Consider the following 13,976-nt stretch of genomic DNA (forward strand, 5'->3'; position numbering starts at 1 on the left):
ATTTTCCAGAACTCTGAGATGCAGCATTTGATAAAATGTCAGATAGTCCATTGGGAAGAAATGGTCATTTGTGCATTGTCACTATTTGAGGGGTCTTGGGTCCTGGGATACCAGACCTCCTAGCATATTGGCCACCTTGTGGATTCCTTCTGGTTGGAATATATACTCCCAGGGCTGGCCACTCCTTCAAAGTCATCTAATCCAACACCGATCATTTTACAGAGAAGCAAAATGGGAGCCCCTGAGGGGTAAAGTGACTTGACCAAAATCACACAGCTAGTCTAGTGGCAATGGTAGGGTCTAGCCCTGGGTGCTCCTGCCTCTTGGCCAGGGTGGTTTCTTATGTACTGTCAGAGACAAAGGCCCTCCCACCTAAGGCTGAGGTGGAGGGCAGGGAAGTGGGCATTTCTTATTCAGAAAGTGAGTAGAGAAGGTAGGAAAGAAGGAAATGAATGTGCATTGAGCATCTACCATGTGTGGTTCCTTCACATGCTAATCCATTTAATCCCAACAACTCATGAGGTAAATATTATGCCCATATTTGGGAGTATGAAGGAAAGGAAATGGCTATGTGTAGGATTGCCTAGTGCTTGGCAGAAGAAGTTGGGTCAGACCTGTAAAGTATTAGGAAACAGTTGAAAGTTCACAGATAGAGATGTAACATAGATCTAAGAGTCACTTGGCCCCAGAGATCAGATAGCCAAGGGGATGTGCTTGAGGTTACACAACCTGCTCACAGACTGCTCACTTTCTCTGCCCCATTCAGTGTTATGTAATATTAGTGTTCATTGTTTTACTACCACTGCCTTTAAGTTGTTTTCCAGGGACTGGGTGTTAATTTTAAACCACAAGGACACAGAAGGCAAGACTCTGTAGAGGATAGACTTTCTGCAGTGTTCAGTGCATGGCAACCTATGAACGCAGTGCCAACCAGTCATGATGAAGCTTCACTTATAAGGGCAGGGCCTACAGCTGAAGGATCACTGAAAGGGTATGGTCAGTGGTCAGAACATTTGAGCTTTGTCCACTTGCTCAGTCCAAAATCCTCCTTGTTTTTCCTTCATGCCCCACATATAATCCCTCAGCAAGTCCTCGTTATATATTGAGTGTGACCACTTCATGCCCTCATCACTACCATCCAAATCCAAAACGCTACCATCTGTTGGCTCCCTTGCCTCATTGCTCATTACTCCTTTATCCTGCTTTTTTTTCTTAAAGTACTTTCCACTGTTTGAGATTGTACTTTTTTGTTAATGTATACTTTTGTTTCATCTTCCTCCCCAAAATTTAAGCTCCACAAGAGCAGGGACTTGGTTTAACGCATCAGTGTAGTTCCAGTGCCAGCCACAGGTGTTGAGTAAATGAATGAATGAATGAATCCTGGCACCACTGATATATATTGGTAGAAAAGCATAAATCTAAAGTAACCATCTTTTCATTATCCACAGGTAGCTTAACCATAGCAAAGTTTTTATCCCAGTCTTGCTTCTCTCAATCATTCAAAGTATTTTGGGCAATGTCCTTCAAAATCATGTTATATTTGCTGTGAAAATGCACATCCATTTTAATATTGGTGGAGGCAAATTCTAAAAAAATGCCTTCCAATGTTAAAATGCCATATTTAATTGGCTTTGCTGCACTTTTTTTTTTTTTTTAACATCTCGGAAATCAGGATGCATCTTACATCAATAATCTTAGGTTTGTTGAATATGGTAGTTTGGCTTCTCTAGCTTGAAGTGATCCCTACTGGAACTTTTTGCTCAAAGTACAGAGAAATGTATTACCTTGAACTGCACTTTCCTGTCTCCTTCCCTACCCTTGGGTTAGTAACTTGCTTTGGTGCAGGGGTTCTTCACTAGGGATCCGTGAGCTTGAATTGAAATTTAATAAAGCATTATTCTTGTGGGGATGTGTTGGTGTGGGTGTGCTATATTTATTAAATAATACACAGTATAGTGTGGACTTAGTAAGGGGTCTGTGGTTTTCACCTGACTGGCAAAGGGGTCCGTGGAACAAAAAAGGTTAAGAACCTCTGCTCTAGAAAAACCAGTTGTGTGCATGTAGGGCAGTTAGCATGAGACATTTTGTTCTTTGATGACTCATCCAGCCAGGTGACTGTAGTGGAAGATAAGCAGCTCCTGAGTTACCCAGTGTTCCCATGGACCTAACTGGGAAACGACCAGTCAAAGGTCAGTGTCAGGGCTGGGGCCAGGACTTCTCTCTGGCAGACAGTAAGAGAGATGTCCATAGTGCTTTCCAGACGGATCGTCCTCCCTTCCTGCTAAATACCACTCAGCTCTGACTTAGACTTCTTCCGAAGTTCCCTGGCTTCATTAGGGAGGGCTGTTCCTGCATTCTGACATTCTGTCTCATTGGACAACATACTCTCAAAATAGCCCTCATTGACGCATTATGACTTTGGTTCCAACTCCCTTCCTTGTTTCCTTTTTTCCTCCATTTTCCACACTCTTTATCTCTCTTCTGGTTCTGTGAATCAGGCTGCTGTGCCAAACCACAGCCCTCTACTTCTACTTTCCAGGCACACTTCTTGGCTGTCTTGTCCGTATCTTCCAATTAACCTTCTCTTCTTGGCAGTTCCTCCTAGATTGGGTTTTTGAATGCTAATATTTCTAACTCCAGGTCTGAAAATTGATCATTTTATCCCAGTCTGATGCTTTTTGCCTCTAGTGCCCATCTTCCCTCCTGTTCAGGGAATACTCAGTTGTGTGTAGAGTGTCCTGTAGAATGATACTGATGCTGTCAAGGGGAAAGAAATAAAAGTAAAGCATTCCCCTCTGCTAAACCAGCTTGGAACTCAACTGTGAGTGACAACAACTGTAGCAGCAGCAGCAGCATTTATTGAGCACTTTCTGTGTGCAGCTGTTGTGCTTTATAAAGATTATTAGTTCATTTAATCCTTATAACCACTGTGTGAGGTTGCAGACCAGGGACAGCCCACCTGTTTGCCTGCTCTGGCTAAACTGTCAGAGAAGGTGGTAGGAGTTAATTCTTTTCCGTGATGCTCTGGTGGAGATCCCCTTTCTCTAGGAGGGCTGAATCTGGGTCTCTGCTGGAACAGGAACGTAGGCCTTATAAAGGCTGGAAACAGGACCGAAACGCCTTCCACATGTTCAGGAGGGTGGGGCGGCCTCCAGCAGCAGCAGCAGCTCATTGAATCAGCATGGCCCAGGCACAGAAACTTCTGATAAGTCAGTCACTTTCAGCCTCAGGATTCCAGGGAACCTGCCCTTGGTGGCAGGACTTGGTAGGGGGTATTATGAGGGGATCACTGATTTTCATGAAACTAACCTGTAATTCATTAAGAAGAGGGGCAAAGGGGAACTAGGTAATCATGACTCCGAAGGCATGACTTCCTGAAGAACAACTTCAGCAACTCATCTCATCCTCTGGGGTCAGGGACCGCCTGTTTACTGGGAGGGGGCCTGCTGTTATTTATTTCACATCTGGTGAGGCTTTCTAATGTGGCTACAAGTCCCGGACTCATAAAGCATAACCCTGGTGTGTGTGTGTGTTTTCTTATAGTAGAATTTCAATTAATAAATATAGAAGGAATGTTGGAAATAAAAATCAGGGAAGCAGACCTGGCCCAATGGATAGGGCATCCGCCTACCACATGGGAGGTCTGCGGTTCAAACCCCGGGCCTCCTTGACCCGTGTGGAGCTGGCCCGTGCACAGTGCTGATGCGCGCAAGGAGTGCCATGCCACGCAGGGGTGTCCCCCGCATAGGGGAGTCCCACAGGAGTGCACCCTGTAAGGAGAGCCCCCCAGCATGAAAGAAAGTGCAGCCTGCCCAAGAATGGCACCGCACACACGGAGAGCTGACACAGTAAGATGACGCAAGAAAAAGAAACACAGATTCCTGGTGCCTCTGATAAGGATAGAAGCAGTCACAGAAGAACACACAGCGAATGGACACAGAGAGCAGACCACTGGGGGTGGGTAAGGGGAGAGAAATTAAAAAAAAAAATCTTAAAAAAAAAGAAAAATCACTGTTGAGCAAATAACTGAGTAATAATTGTTGCAGGCTAGGATCATCAAATGATTGCAGAATTAGTGAGCTAAAGTAGAGCAACAAACAGGACATTTGCACAGTTTCAACATATCTCCCCACAAAACACCTATAAACTACAAAGGGTAAAATAATAACTTTCAGTGCAGAAACCTGGCAGGCACCTTCTTAATCAAATGACTAAAGTTTATGTCACCAGTAATGAGACAAATCGACACCATGTACCTCCTGATATGATGTGCTGGGAAGAATAAAACGTCACTTCAATGATATTCTTGCCCAAAAAATGCACAACTGGCCAGGATTCTTCAAAAGTGTCAAGATCATAACCAACAAAGAAAATTGAGAAACATTACCAGATTAGAAGAAACTAAAGTGGCACACCAATCCTGGACCATAAAAAAAGACTTCTGTGGGACAGCTGGCATAATGTGAATAAAGTTTATAGATTAGTGTTTTAGTTTCCTAGGCTGCTTAAAGCAATACTATGAAATGGTTTGGTTTAAGCAATGGGAATTTATTCACTTACAGAAAGAGTCTAGGAAAATGTCCCAGTTAAGGCATCATCAAGGTGATGGTTTCTTCCTAAAGACTGGCTGCCAGTGATCCTTGGCTCCTCTGCCACACAGCAAGGCATGTGGTGGTGTCTGCTGTTCTCTCCTTTCTCTTTTGTTTTGTTGCTTTCGGCTACTTGCTTCTGTGACTTTCTCCAGCCCTTGTATTTTAAGATTGTAGTCAAGCCAGATGAAGGAGCCCCAGGAGTTACTCAGGTGCTTGTAATGGAATCCACTTGCAGAATTTCGAAGTTGGGAAAGGCCTTTGAAGTCCAGATAGACCCAAGGCTCTGAGGAAACCTGGGGCTTCTGGGAGGTACTCTAAGGATTGTGCATATAATCTAGTGTTTTTTGGGGGGAAGGAGGTGGGGAACAATGAAAGTTTAAGTTGTCTGAGAAGGTATTTCAACTCACGTACTTCATCTTGAAATCTTATGTACAAGTTTGAGAAATTAGCTCAGTTCCTTAAAAAACAAAACAAAACAAACTCTGATCTAGTCCAACACCTTGAATTCTAATTGAGTTCTATACATATTTATTGAGTATCTCCTTTGAGCAAGGACTGGAGCTAGACTCGGCAGGACCAGCCTCGAGGGGCTTACAATCTGTTGGGGTGGCAGTGGTGTTATAAGGTAGATAGAAAAATAATTATAGTATGGTGGGTATATTTAGAGTTCAGAGAACCGAGAATTAGAGAAGTAAAATGACTCAGCCATGGCCATATTATTAGTGGGTAGTTCAATTAGAATCACAGTCTACTAATTATGACTGTACTCTTTCTGTAAGATCCCTCTGCCCTCCTGATGAGGCCCTGAACTGGATACTATTAAAGTGTAATTTTCACATTGAAATATAAAACTCTGTGTCAAAGAATTTTCAACTTATTAATTAGTGAGCAGATCGGTAAGATGTTAAGACTAGTTTACAAAAATTCTAGTAAGGGAGATTAAAAGTTGATCATTCAAAGGAATGGTGGAAACTGAGCAGAGTCAGAGAGACAGATAAAGCAGATACAACCCCCAGATATTGGTTCCTTTGAGGGCTAAAGAGACCCATGGGAGTTATGGTCATGGCCGATGGGGTTAACTACCAGGGCAGATGGCCCCTCTTTGGAAATGGTGTTTATGTGTGATGAATCTGGACTCAGATGGGATCTCCCTTCATAAGACTTTCATGCTAATGTGCTGGAGGTGCAGTTAATGTTGGGGTTTAAGATATATTTAGGGGATTTGAATCTCTGGACTGACAATGTGATAGCCAGGTCCTGAGCCTCAACAGACTCCAGCACCTACAATCTGATCTATTGGACTTACCACACTCAGCTAAGATGGAGTTGAAGAAGGACAACCACCACACCATGGAGCCTAGAGTGATTACAACTGAAAATGGGAGGATTGCATCCAGCATCCAGGTGGAATCTGACCCTCCTCTTGACATAGAGGTGCAATGGACACAACCAATCCAATGTCCACATAGAAGAGGTGGCATTGGATTGGGAAAAGTGGACATAATGGACAAAGGGTATGGGGAAAGGCAGGAAGAGATGAGAGGTGGAGGCGTCTTCGGGACATGGAGCTGCCCTGGATGGTGCTTCAGAGGTAATCACCGGACATTGTAAATCCTCACAGGGCCCACTTGATGGAATAGAGGAGAGTATGGGCCATGATGTGAACCAATGTATATGAGGTGCAGAGGTGCCCAAAGATGTACTTACCAAATCCAATGGATGTGTCATGATGATGGGAACGAGTGTTGTTGGGGGGGGGGGGGAGAGGGGGGGTGGGGGGGTGGGGTTGAATGGGACCTCACATATATATTTTTAATGTAATATTATTACAAAGTCAATAAAAAATAAAAAAAAAAAAAAAAAAAGGAATGGTGAAATGAGTTAGCTAATACATTCAAAATTGGTTATGTGCTACATAGCAATAAACCCTAACCTTTTGGGGTTATCTTTGCTCCCAGACAGACATTGTATTGCTGTTGGACAAGAATCATATGCATTGTTCTCATCTAGAATCGTTTTCATTGCGATTAGTTTTCTAGGAGTTAACCTCACTTTTATAGAGTTGTAAAATATCCTAATCAATAGAACTCAAACAAAGGTACACACCCCTAGAAAATCAGATAATCCCAAGCATGGTGGGCCTACTAATTAATGCCCTGCAATATATTGAAAGGACATCCAGTGATCCCTTTGACTATTTCCAGATTTTGGATAATTTATCTTAACAATACTGTGTGTGTGTATGCATTTATGCTCATTTTCTGAGTGTATTTTTGTCCAGGTGTGGGAAGGGAATTCGGTCACAGTATAATAAAATGGACCAAGATATTCAGCTTTGGGAAGTTTCAGGAACACTGGGAAAATACCTTAACATTCAGGATGATTTCTCCAAAAATAGATTTGCTGGTTTTACCAGCTGGGAGCAAAGGGGTCACTTTAGAAAACTGGGTAAAGGAACTTACAGGGTAACTGGGCCCTGGGGAGGAATGGGCCTTCTTCATTTCTGCTCCATTTTTGGAAAAGGCTACAGTGGAGGCAATGCAGGAAAAGGAGGTTGTATTAGTCCAACAAAGAGGTGCTGATGCAATGTACCAGAAATCTCTTGGCTTTTAAAAGGTTATTTATTTGGGGTAAAAGCTTACAGTTACAAGGCCCTAAAGAGTCCAACTCAAGGTCGCTTCCTTGCCACAGTCAGTCACCATGTGTTGAAGCAAAATGGTCACTGATTTCTGCAAGGGTTCAGCCTTCCTCTTCTTCTTAAGGGTCCATGGGCCCAGCTTCTTCCTAATCTCAGCTGTGGGCTGGCATAGGGCTTGTCTCCCAGGGCTTCCTCTCTCTCAGCTGCCACCTATCAGGCGAATGGCTTATCTCCCTGGGACCCCAGGATCAAAAATGACAGCACTGTCCCTTCCTGTGTGTCATCTTGAGTGATTGTCCGATATAGCCCACCAAGAGTGTGGGAACTCAACCTGAGTCACATCTTACTGATATGGTTGAATCAAAGCCCTAATCTTAGCAGGTAATTTAATCAAGGACCTCTCAACTGAATCCAATATACAAAGGGTTTCGCACCCAGAATAGATGAGTTTACAAATATAATTGTTTTCTCTTTGGTATTCATAAATAATCTCAAACTGCCACAAAAGTTCACTTGACTGTGGCTAGGAAACTGAGCTGGGGGCAGCTTGGAGAAGGAGGGCTTCTGTCCAAGCACATGCCTGGTGTTTGCTTCCTGGCTGGGTTTCACATGGCTATTTTGGCCCTTGTGGTTGTCCCTGTTCCTCCCAGCCTTTTCTCTGTCCTTTGATGGCCTGAGGACTGTTCACATTTGAATGCATTTTGTAGTGTACCAAGTCCTCCTCCCTTATCTCACTGAATTCTTGCACACATCCTATGAGAGGATATCATTTCATAGCAGTTAGTTGACTTACCTAAGATCATGAAAGTACGAAGCAGATTCAGAATGCAAATATAGACCTTCTAACTCACAAATCCCCATGTTCTTCCAGCGTATACTGGTGAGCCTTTTCTAACATTAACGTCATTCTTCCTGGATCTTAAGGTATATGTATTGGGAAAGGAAGAAAGCTTAGAAAGATTTCAGAAGATTCGCTTTCCCCTAGAGGGTCAGCTGGGTGCTGCCTCCAGTTTCATGCCCTGCCCCCCACGTCCCTTCCCCCACATATTTAAGCTCATAATGTTAGTGCACCCAAGCCTTGGATCCCCATTGTAGGGGAAATGATTGAATAGAATAATTGAAGAGAGGGCAAGTTGACATCTCTCTGGGCCTCAGGTTTTCATTTGCACAAATGCAGGGGTTAGTTCCAGCTGTTATCTTAAAACCTTTTCCATCAGTCATGATCTGACACTTTGGGTCCAGGCTCAGCCTGGCTCCATCACTTTTATCAACACTTTGGCCACATGAGTTCTCCTGATCGTCCTCATTCTCTCTTTCTTCCTTACCAAACAGCCTGTACTTGGTGTGTGCCTATAGTCAGAGTATGTTTTTATGCATCTGAAAGCTGTGACTCTGTGCGCTTGGGCACATTGGGCAGGATGGGGCAGGCCAGTTACTTCTGTGAGCTGAATCAGGTGCTAATACCTTTGTCTGTCTGTTGCAGGGCCCAACATCTGTACCACACGAGGTGTGAACTCCTGCCAGCAGTGTCTGGCTGTGAGTCCTGTGTGTGCCTGGTGCTCAGATGAGGTAAGGAACAGGTACCTGACCCTACTTCTTACACAGATTTAGCCGCTTTGGTGCAGGAATGGACCTGGGGAGTGGAGGGGTATCTCTGCCATCCTAAATGCACAAGCCCCTTGTTCCTTCTTAGCAAAATGTGGGTGATGCCTTCCCATCAATGGCTGGTGAAGCAAGCTGTCACGGGGGTGTTGCTGAGAATGCTGTCCAGCCTCTACAGTGTAGCCCTTGCCCAAGGTTCGTTTGGGCCTCCTGGACTCACTATGGCCTTTGCCACTCATCCCACATTAACTTGCTTTTTGTTGGGGTAGAACATGTCAGGGAAGGGGGGCTTCAGGTCTCAAGAGGAAAGGCAGGAGAGGGTATAGGTATGGAAGGCATGCTGGCCTGCAGACTTCCAGCATTTTAGAAAGGCAAACAAAAGAGGATTCTGCCGCTTGTGTGTATGTGTGTGGATTTTTAATCACAGGGACTTTTCTCTTCCCTTTTCCCCTCTGGTGATTGGCCCTCTGTGGCTTTACCTTTTCCTTTCTTCCCTGTGTCTTTCCCTCCTTCCTTCCCTCTCCTGGGTGTCAACGAGAGGAGCTGGGCTAATTTGGTGAGGTTGGGGAGGGGCGGGGAGAGCAGTGACAGGAAAGGGTGAGCTGTGTCTAGGCTAGACTGTTGTGTCTGGCCCTTAGGGAACGAGTGTGTCTGAGAGAATGGCTGTTTGTGGGTGCGATGGGAATCTGGAGCTGGCAAGAGCTGGTGAAGGCGGCTAGAGAGATTCCTGGTGATGACAGTCTGCGGGCTGAGTCTCTGGCCTGGCTCCCTGCAGGGAGTTACCTGAGCTCCTGGTGGGCTTTTTATCAGCTCCCTGAGGCTCCCTCTGCCATGCAAGCGTGCTGCAGGCCTCTGCTGCTTTTATGACCTCCCAACCCTACTTCTCATTCCCTGTCTGCTTCTCCTAAAAAGGCAACCTCCCTGGCAGGCTGTGGGGCAGGGGTGGGGAGTGGGGGTAGGAACTTGTGTTTATCTCCTGACGGGAGCCCTGCTAGAACAGCAGAGGCCAGCCCAACAGGCTGCTTTGGCCAATGTGGGGAATTGCACGTGAACTGCTCTCAGAGGCAGCTGCCCAACATCTGGGCCACATTGACTTTATTTAGCAAATGAAACATTCCCTGGATCTGGGGGCGGGAGCAATGGGTGAGTTCTTCCTCTCCACCCCCGCCAGGCTCTCCTCCCCTCTGGGCTGAGCTGAGCTGAGCTCAGCTCTAGTGTGATGTGACCTCCTCCCTTTTCACTTGCTTTTTCCTCCTTCCCTTGCCACCGTCATTATTAAGCTGCTTTTTTAAAAAAAATTATTTTTTACACTTTTTAAATTAAAGTTAATAGACCACAAAGAATGTTACATTAAAAAATATAAAAAACAGAAGAGGTTCCTGTATACCCCACTCCCCACCCCCCACCCCATCATTTTCGTAAACTGTATTTTTTTTGAAGATATATACATCACACACAAAAAATGTTACATTAAAAAATATAAGAGGTGGGTGCTAGGGATGGTGCATACTCAGGGGACTTGAATCTCTGGCCTGCCGATGTGCCAGCTGGGCCCTGAGCTTCAGCAGAGTTGTGACTCCTACTCTCTGGTTCATTGGGCTTATCCACGTCAGCTAACAGGGAGGTGAAGATGGTCAAACATCACATCAGGGAATCAAGAGTGCCAACAACTGCAAGCAAAGGAATTGCATCCATCATCCATGTGGAATCCAAGCCCCCTCTTGACCTAGAGGTGGAGTGAACATCACCATCCCATGATCCACAGAATGGAGGAATAGAATATGGATTAGAGTGGACTTACTGATATTCTACTATAAAACTATTGTGACTAGTAATAGAAGAAATTATAGCATCGAGGTCGAGAAAGTGACCACAGTAGTTGCTGAAGGCAGGGAGAGGGAAGAAGAGGTGATTATGAAGCTGCTTTTACGAGGAAGTTGCAGTTCTGCAGCTGAATGGGGGCAAAGGAGGGCATGCAAATGGGGAGCATGTGCTGTTTGTATGGGAAAGCCTGACGGTGGCTTGAGCAGAGGGGTGACAAGGGAGAAGCCTCAGTGTCACTCAGAGGATGTTCTCCCCTCCTTCTTCCCTCCTTTTCAACCCAAACCAAGAGAGATGCAGACAACTGTGGTTCAGAGGAGTCTGGGGAAAAAGAAAAACCTTCTTGAAGGGTCTGTCTCCCTCACCCCACATTTTTCACCCCTCTTGATTTGCATAGGGACTAAGCTGTGCAGCTGAGGTATTTTGAGGTCTAACCAGAAAAAGCCTTTACTTAGGTCACGTGATCAGATTTTGACGATTCAAATATAGAATATTTAGGGGTGACTCCTGGAGCAGGCCAGGGGAGGGCAGGTGGGAAGGTGTAGGGAAGCAAGCAAGTGTGAAGGGAGAACCAGCCTAGGAATGGGAGTGCTGTCAGGGAGGAAATGGGGGGCAGCTAGGACCAATGAGAGCTTCTGAGGGCAGGTAGAAGGTCCAGTAAGATATTCCTTGGGAGAATATATAAGTAGGCGAGACCAAGGGGTCAGTGACAACATGTCAGAAATCAAGAGAGGAGGGATGACCAGAGAGGGCAGAAGAGCCCAGGGTGGGCAAACAGTGTCAGTCAGGAAGGAATGGGAAGTGGGAATCCTGGAGTTGACCTGGATGCAACTGTTGTTTTTTCCTGAGGAGAGCAGGGCTTCTCCAGGCTAAGTGACCTGCTGAAAATGCCTCGACTTTTGGCTTAGAAAACAAAAGGTGACGCATCTGGGCCACTTTGTATGTGATTTGTTGGAATACTGATCCCGGAGACCCCCTGTGCTCCTGCCTCCGCTGCCTTGACTGTCCAGGCAGGGCTGGCAGTGCCTGGGAAAACAACTGGTTGGGCTCTGCTCTCCCTTGGCCTCTAGAGGACAGCCGCTCCGCTCTGGGTGTGCGTAGCGAGCCTTGGCCGGGTAATAGGAAACTGTAGCCTGCGTGGATGAGAAAGGAGCTCTGGGCCCATCTGTATAGGGTGTGTTCTTGGAGGATTGACTCTGACATGGGTGGGAGTGGTGCTGTGTGTGCTATGTCTGGGCTGTAATCTACCAAAGGGGCCTACTTCATGCAGGCCACACTTGTGGCCTTGTCCTCAGTGGCACCATGCTAGAACTTCCCAAACTCATCTAGTGGTGAGAATCATCTGGGGTACTTGTTAAAAATAAAAATTCCCAGGACTCACCCTGGACCTGCTACACCAGAATGAGTTCCTATAAGAGCAGGTTTGGGCAAATACTGTTAATCAAAGGGGCTGATCATTGGGTGCAGGTGGGTGAAGGTGGAGTAGGATTGCTAGATAAAGACCACAAATAATTTTTTTTTAGTGTAAAAATGTCCTGAAAATTTGTTAAATTTGACAATCCTAAAGTGGAGGGAAATACTAGGAATCCTTTTATAGGTCCCAGAGCACACCAGAAGGTGGACCAGTTCCTGCTCACCCTGATACGCAAGGCTGGAAGAGGTAGAATGAGTTTGGAGCTAGCAAAGTAGAGGAAGACTCCAGTAGGACTTATTTCTTGTTTTCTTCTCTGCTTCTGCAGGGGAAAAGGTTTAGGCCACTATTTATATTCTTTTTTTGTCATTCTATTTCTTTCTCATTTCTCTGCTGCTCTTTCTACTTTTTATTTTTTTAAATCTGGAGGATGAATGTCTATCTTGAGAGGGTGCTGGGCATTTTGCTCCAACCTGTTTAAAAAAAGTATGATATTAATAGTACTCCTCCTCCTGTAAACAACCAGGTATGAAATACTAATAACTATGCAATCTAAAATGCTCTCCTTCCTCTTTCAGTCCCCTCCACACTTCTCTTTCTGAGGGTTCAACTAATTTTTGTCCTCCCCAGATGAGTCAATCAAAATGACAATGTAAATGCATTTGGGTTCAGTAACTCTCTGGGGAAAAAACAAGTACCAGGGCATATTGACCTTTGTCTTCCAAGAAAAGAGTATGCAGTATTAGTATTAGTTATCGTTGTACTAGTAGAAAAGAGTCATCTTACATTTGCATTTATTTGTTTATCCTTTACCGAAAAGGATGTGAGTATATTTTAGTTACACTGAAGTTTTTATATTTTGAAAGCATTTCATACTCTGTCTTATTTTATCTTCTGACAAATGCTGTGAGGGAGATAGGATTGTGACAGGTATTTAGGCTGTACTTTCCCAGTTTCCCAAATGGGAGTCATGGAGGAGGAGGGTATGAATAGCACATGTTACTCGCCCGGGAAATGGCAGGCACTCAGCAAATTCACACTGTATGTGGCTGGAACTTCCTGCCTCTGTGCTCATGGGTGTCCCACGGGTCTTGTTTATTTTTGCCATTTTTGTGTAACATCCGGTTTGACTGGGAACTGTGTCTCTAATATCCACCCTCCCACTCCCAATTCCACTTTTCTCTGTGAGTAACCTGGGAGATCCCCTCTACCTTCTCAGCCTAGGTTATTAGGAAATAGAATATTGTCCCAGTGTGCTGAGGTCACTGCTTTGGGACAGGAGGCCCTCAGGGAGAGCTTGGCTGAGAAGCAGTCTTGGTATGTTCCTGACCTCTGATGTCAGTGACCACAAACAGAGGGAGAGAGACAGTTTTTGTTCCTCAGTGTTTATATTTCTAGGGGAATTCACAATAAACCGTAAGGACTGTCAGCAGGGCCTACTACTTCAAACCTTCTTTGTTGTTGTTGTTTTTTTTAAAGATTTATTTTTTATTTATTTCTCCCCCCACCCACCCCACCCATTGCCCCATTGTCTGCTCTCTGTGTCCATTGGCTGTGTGTTCTTCTGTGTCTGCTTGTATTCTTGTCAGCAGCACTGGGAATCTGTGTCTCTTTTTATTGCGTCATTTTGCTGCATCAGCTCTCCGTGTGTGCGGTGCCACTCCTGGGCAGGCTGCACTTCTTTTGCATGGGCGCAGTCCTTGTGCGTGGGGCTCCCCTACGCAGGGGATACCCCCACGTGGCACGGCACTCCTTGCATGCATCAGCACTGCGCATTGGCCAGCTCACCACACGGGTCAGGGTGCCCTGGGCTCCCATATGGTAGGTGGATACTCTATCAGTTGAGCCAAATCTGTTTCCCTTCAAACCTTCTTTGAATAAGAGCTGTCATGGGGAGTGGGTATAGCTCAGT

The 13,976-nt window shown here is 45.3% G+C and overlaps 1 protein-coding gene across 1 annotated transcript in view; it reads left to right on the top strand.

Annotated features, from left to right (window-relative positions):
* ITGB3 (integrin subunit beta 3) overlaps positions 1-13,976 on the top strand; it is a 67,813-nt gene that overhangs the window by 11,578 nt on the left and 42,259 nt on the right. Inside the window, exon 2 of the mRNA XM_004447118.4 lies at positions 8,714-8,799. Coding sequence (XP_004447175.1) covers positions 8,714-8,799 — 86 coding nt within the window. The remainder of the gene's footprint in view (positions 1-8,713; positions 8,800-13,976) is intronic.

Source organism: Dasypus novemcinctus, chromosome 21 (genome assembly GCF_030445035.2).
Source record: "Dasypus novemcinctus isolate mDasNov1 chromosome 21, mDasNov1.1.hap2, whole genome shotgun sequence".
NCBI classification, from domain to species: domain Eukaryota; kingdom Metazoa; phylum Chordata; class Mammalia; order Cingulata; family Dasypodidae; genus Dasypus; species Dasypus novemcinctus.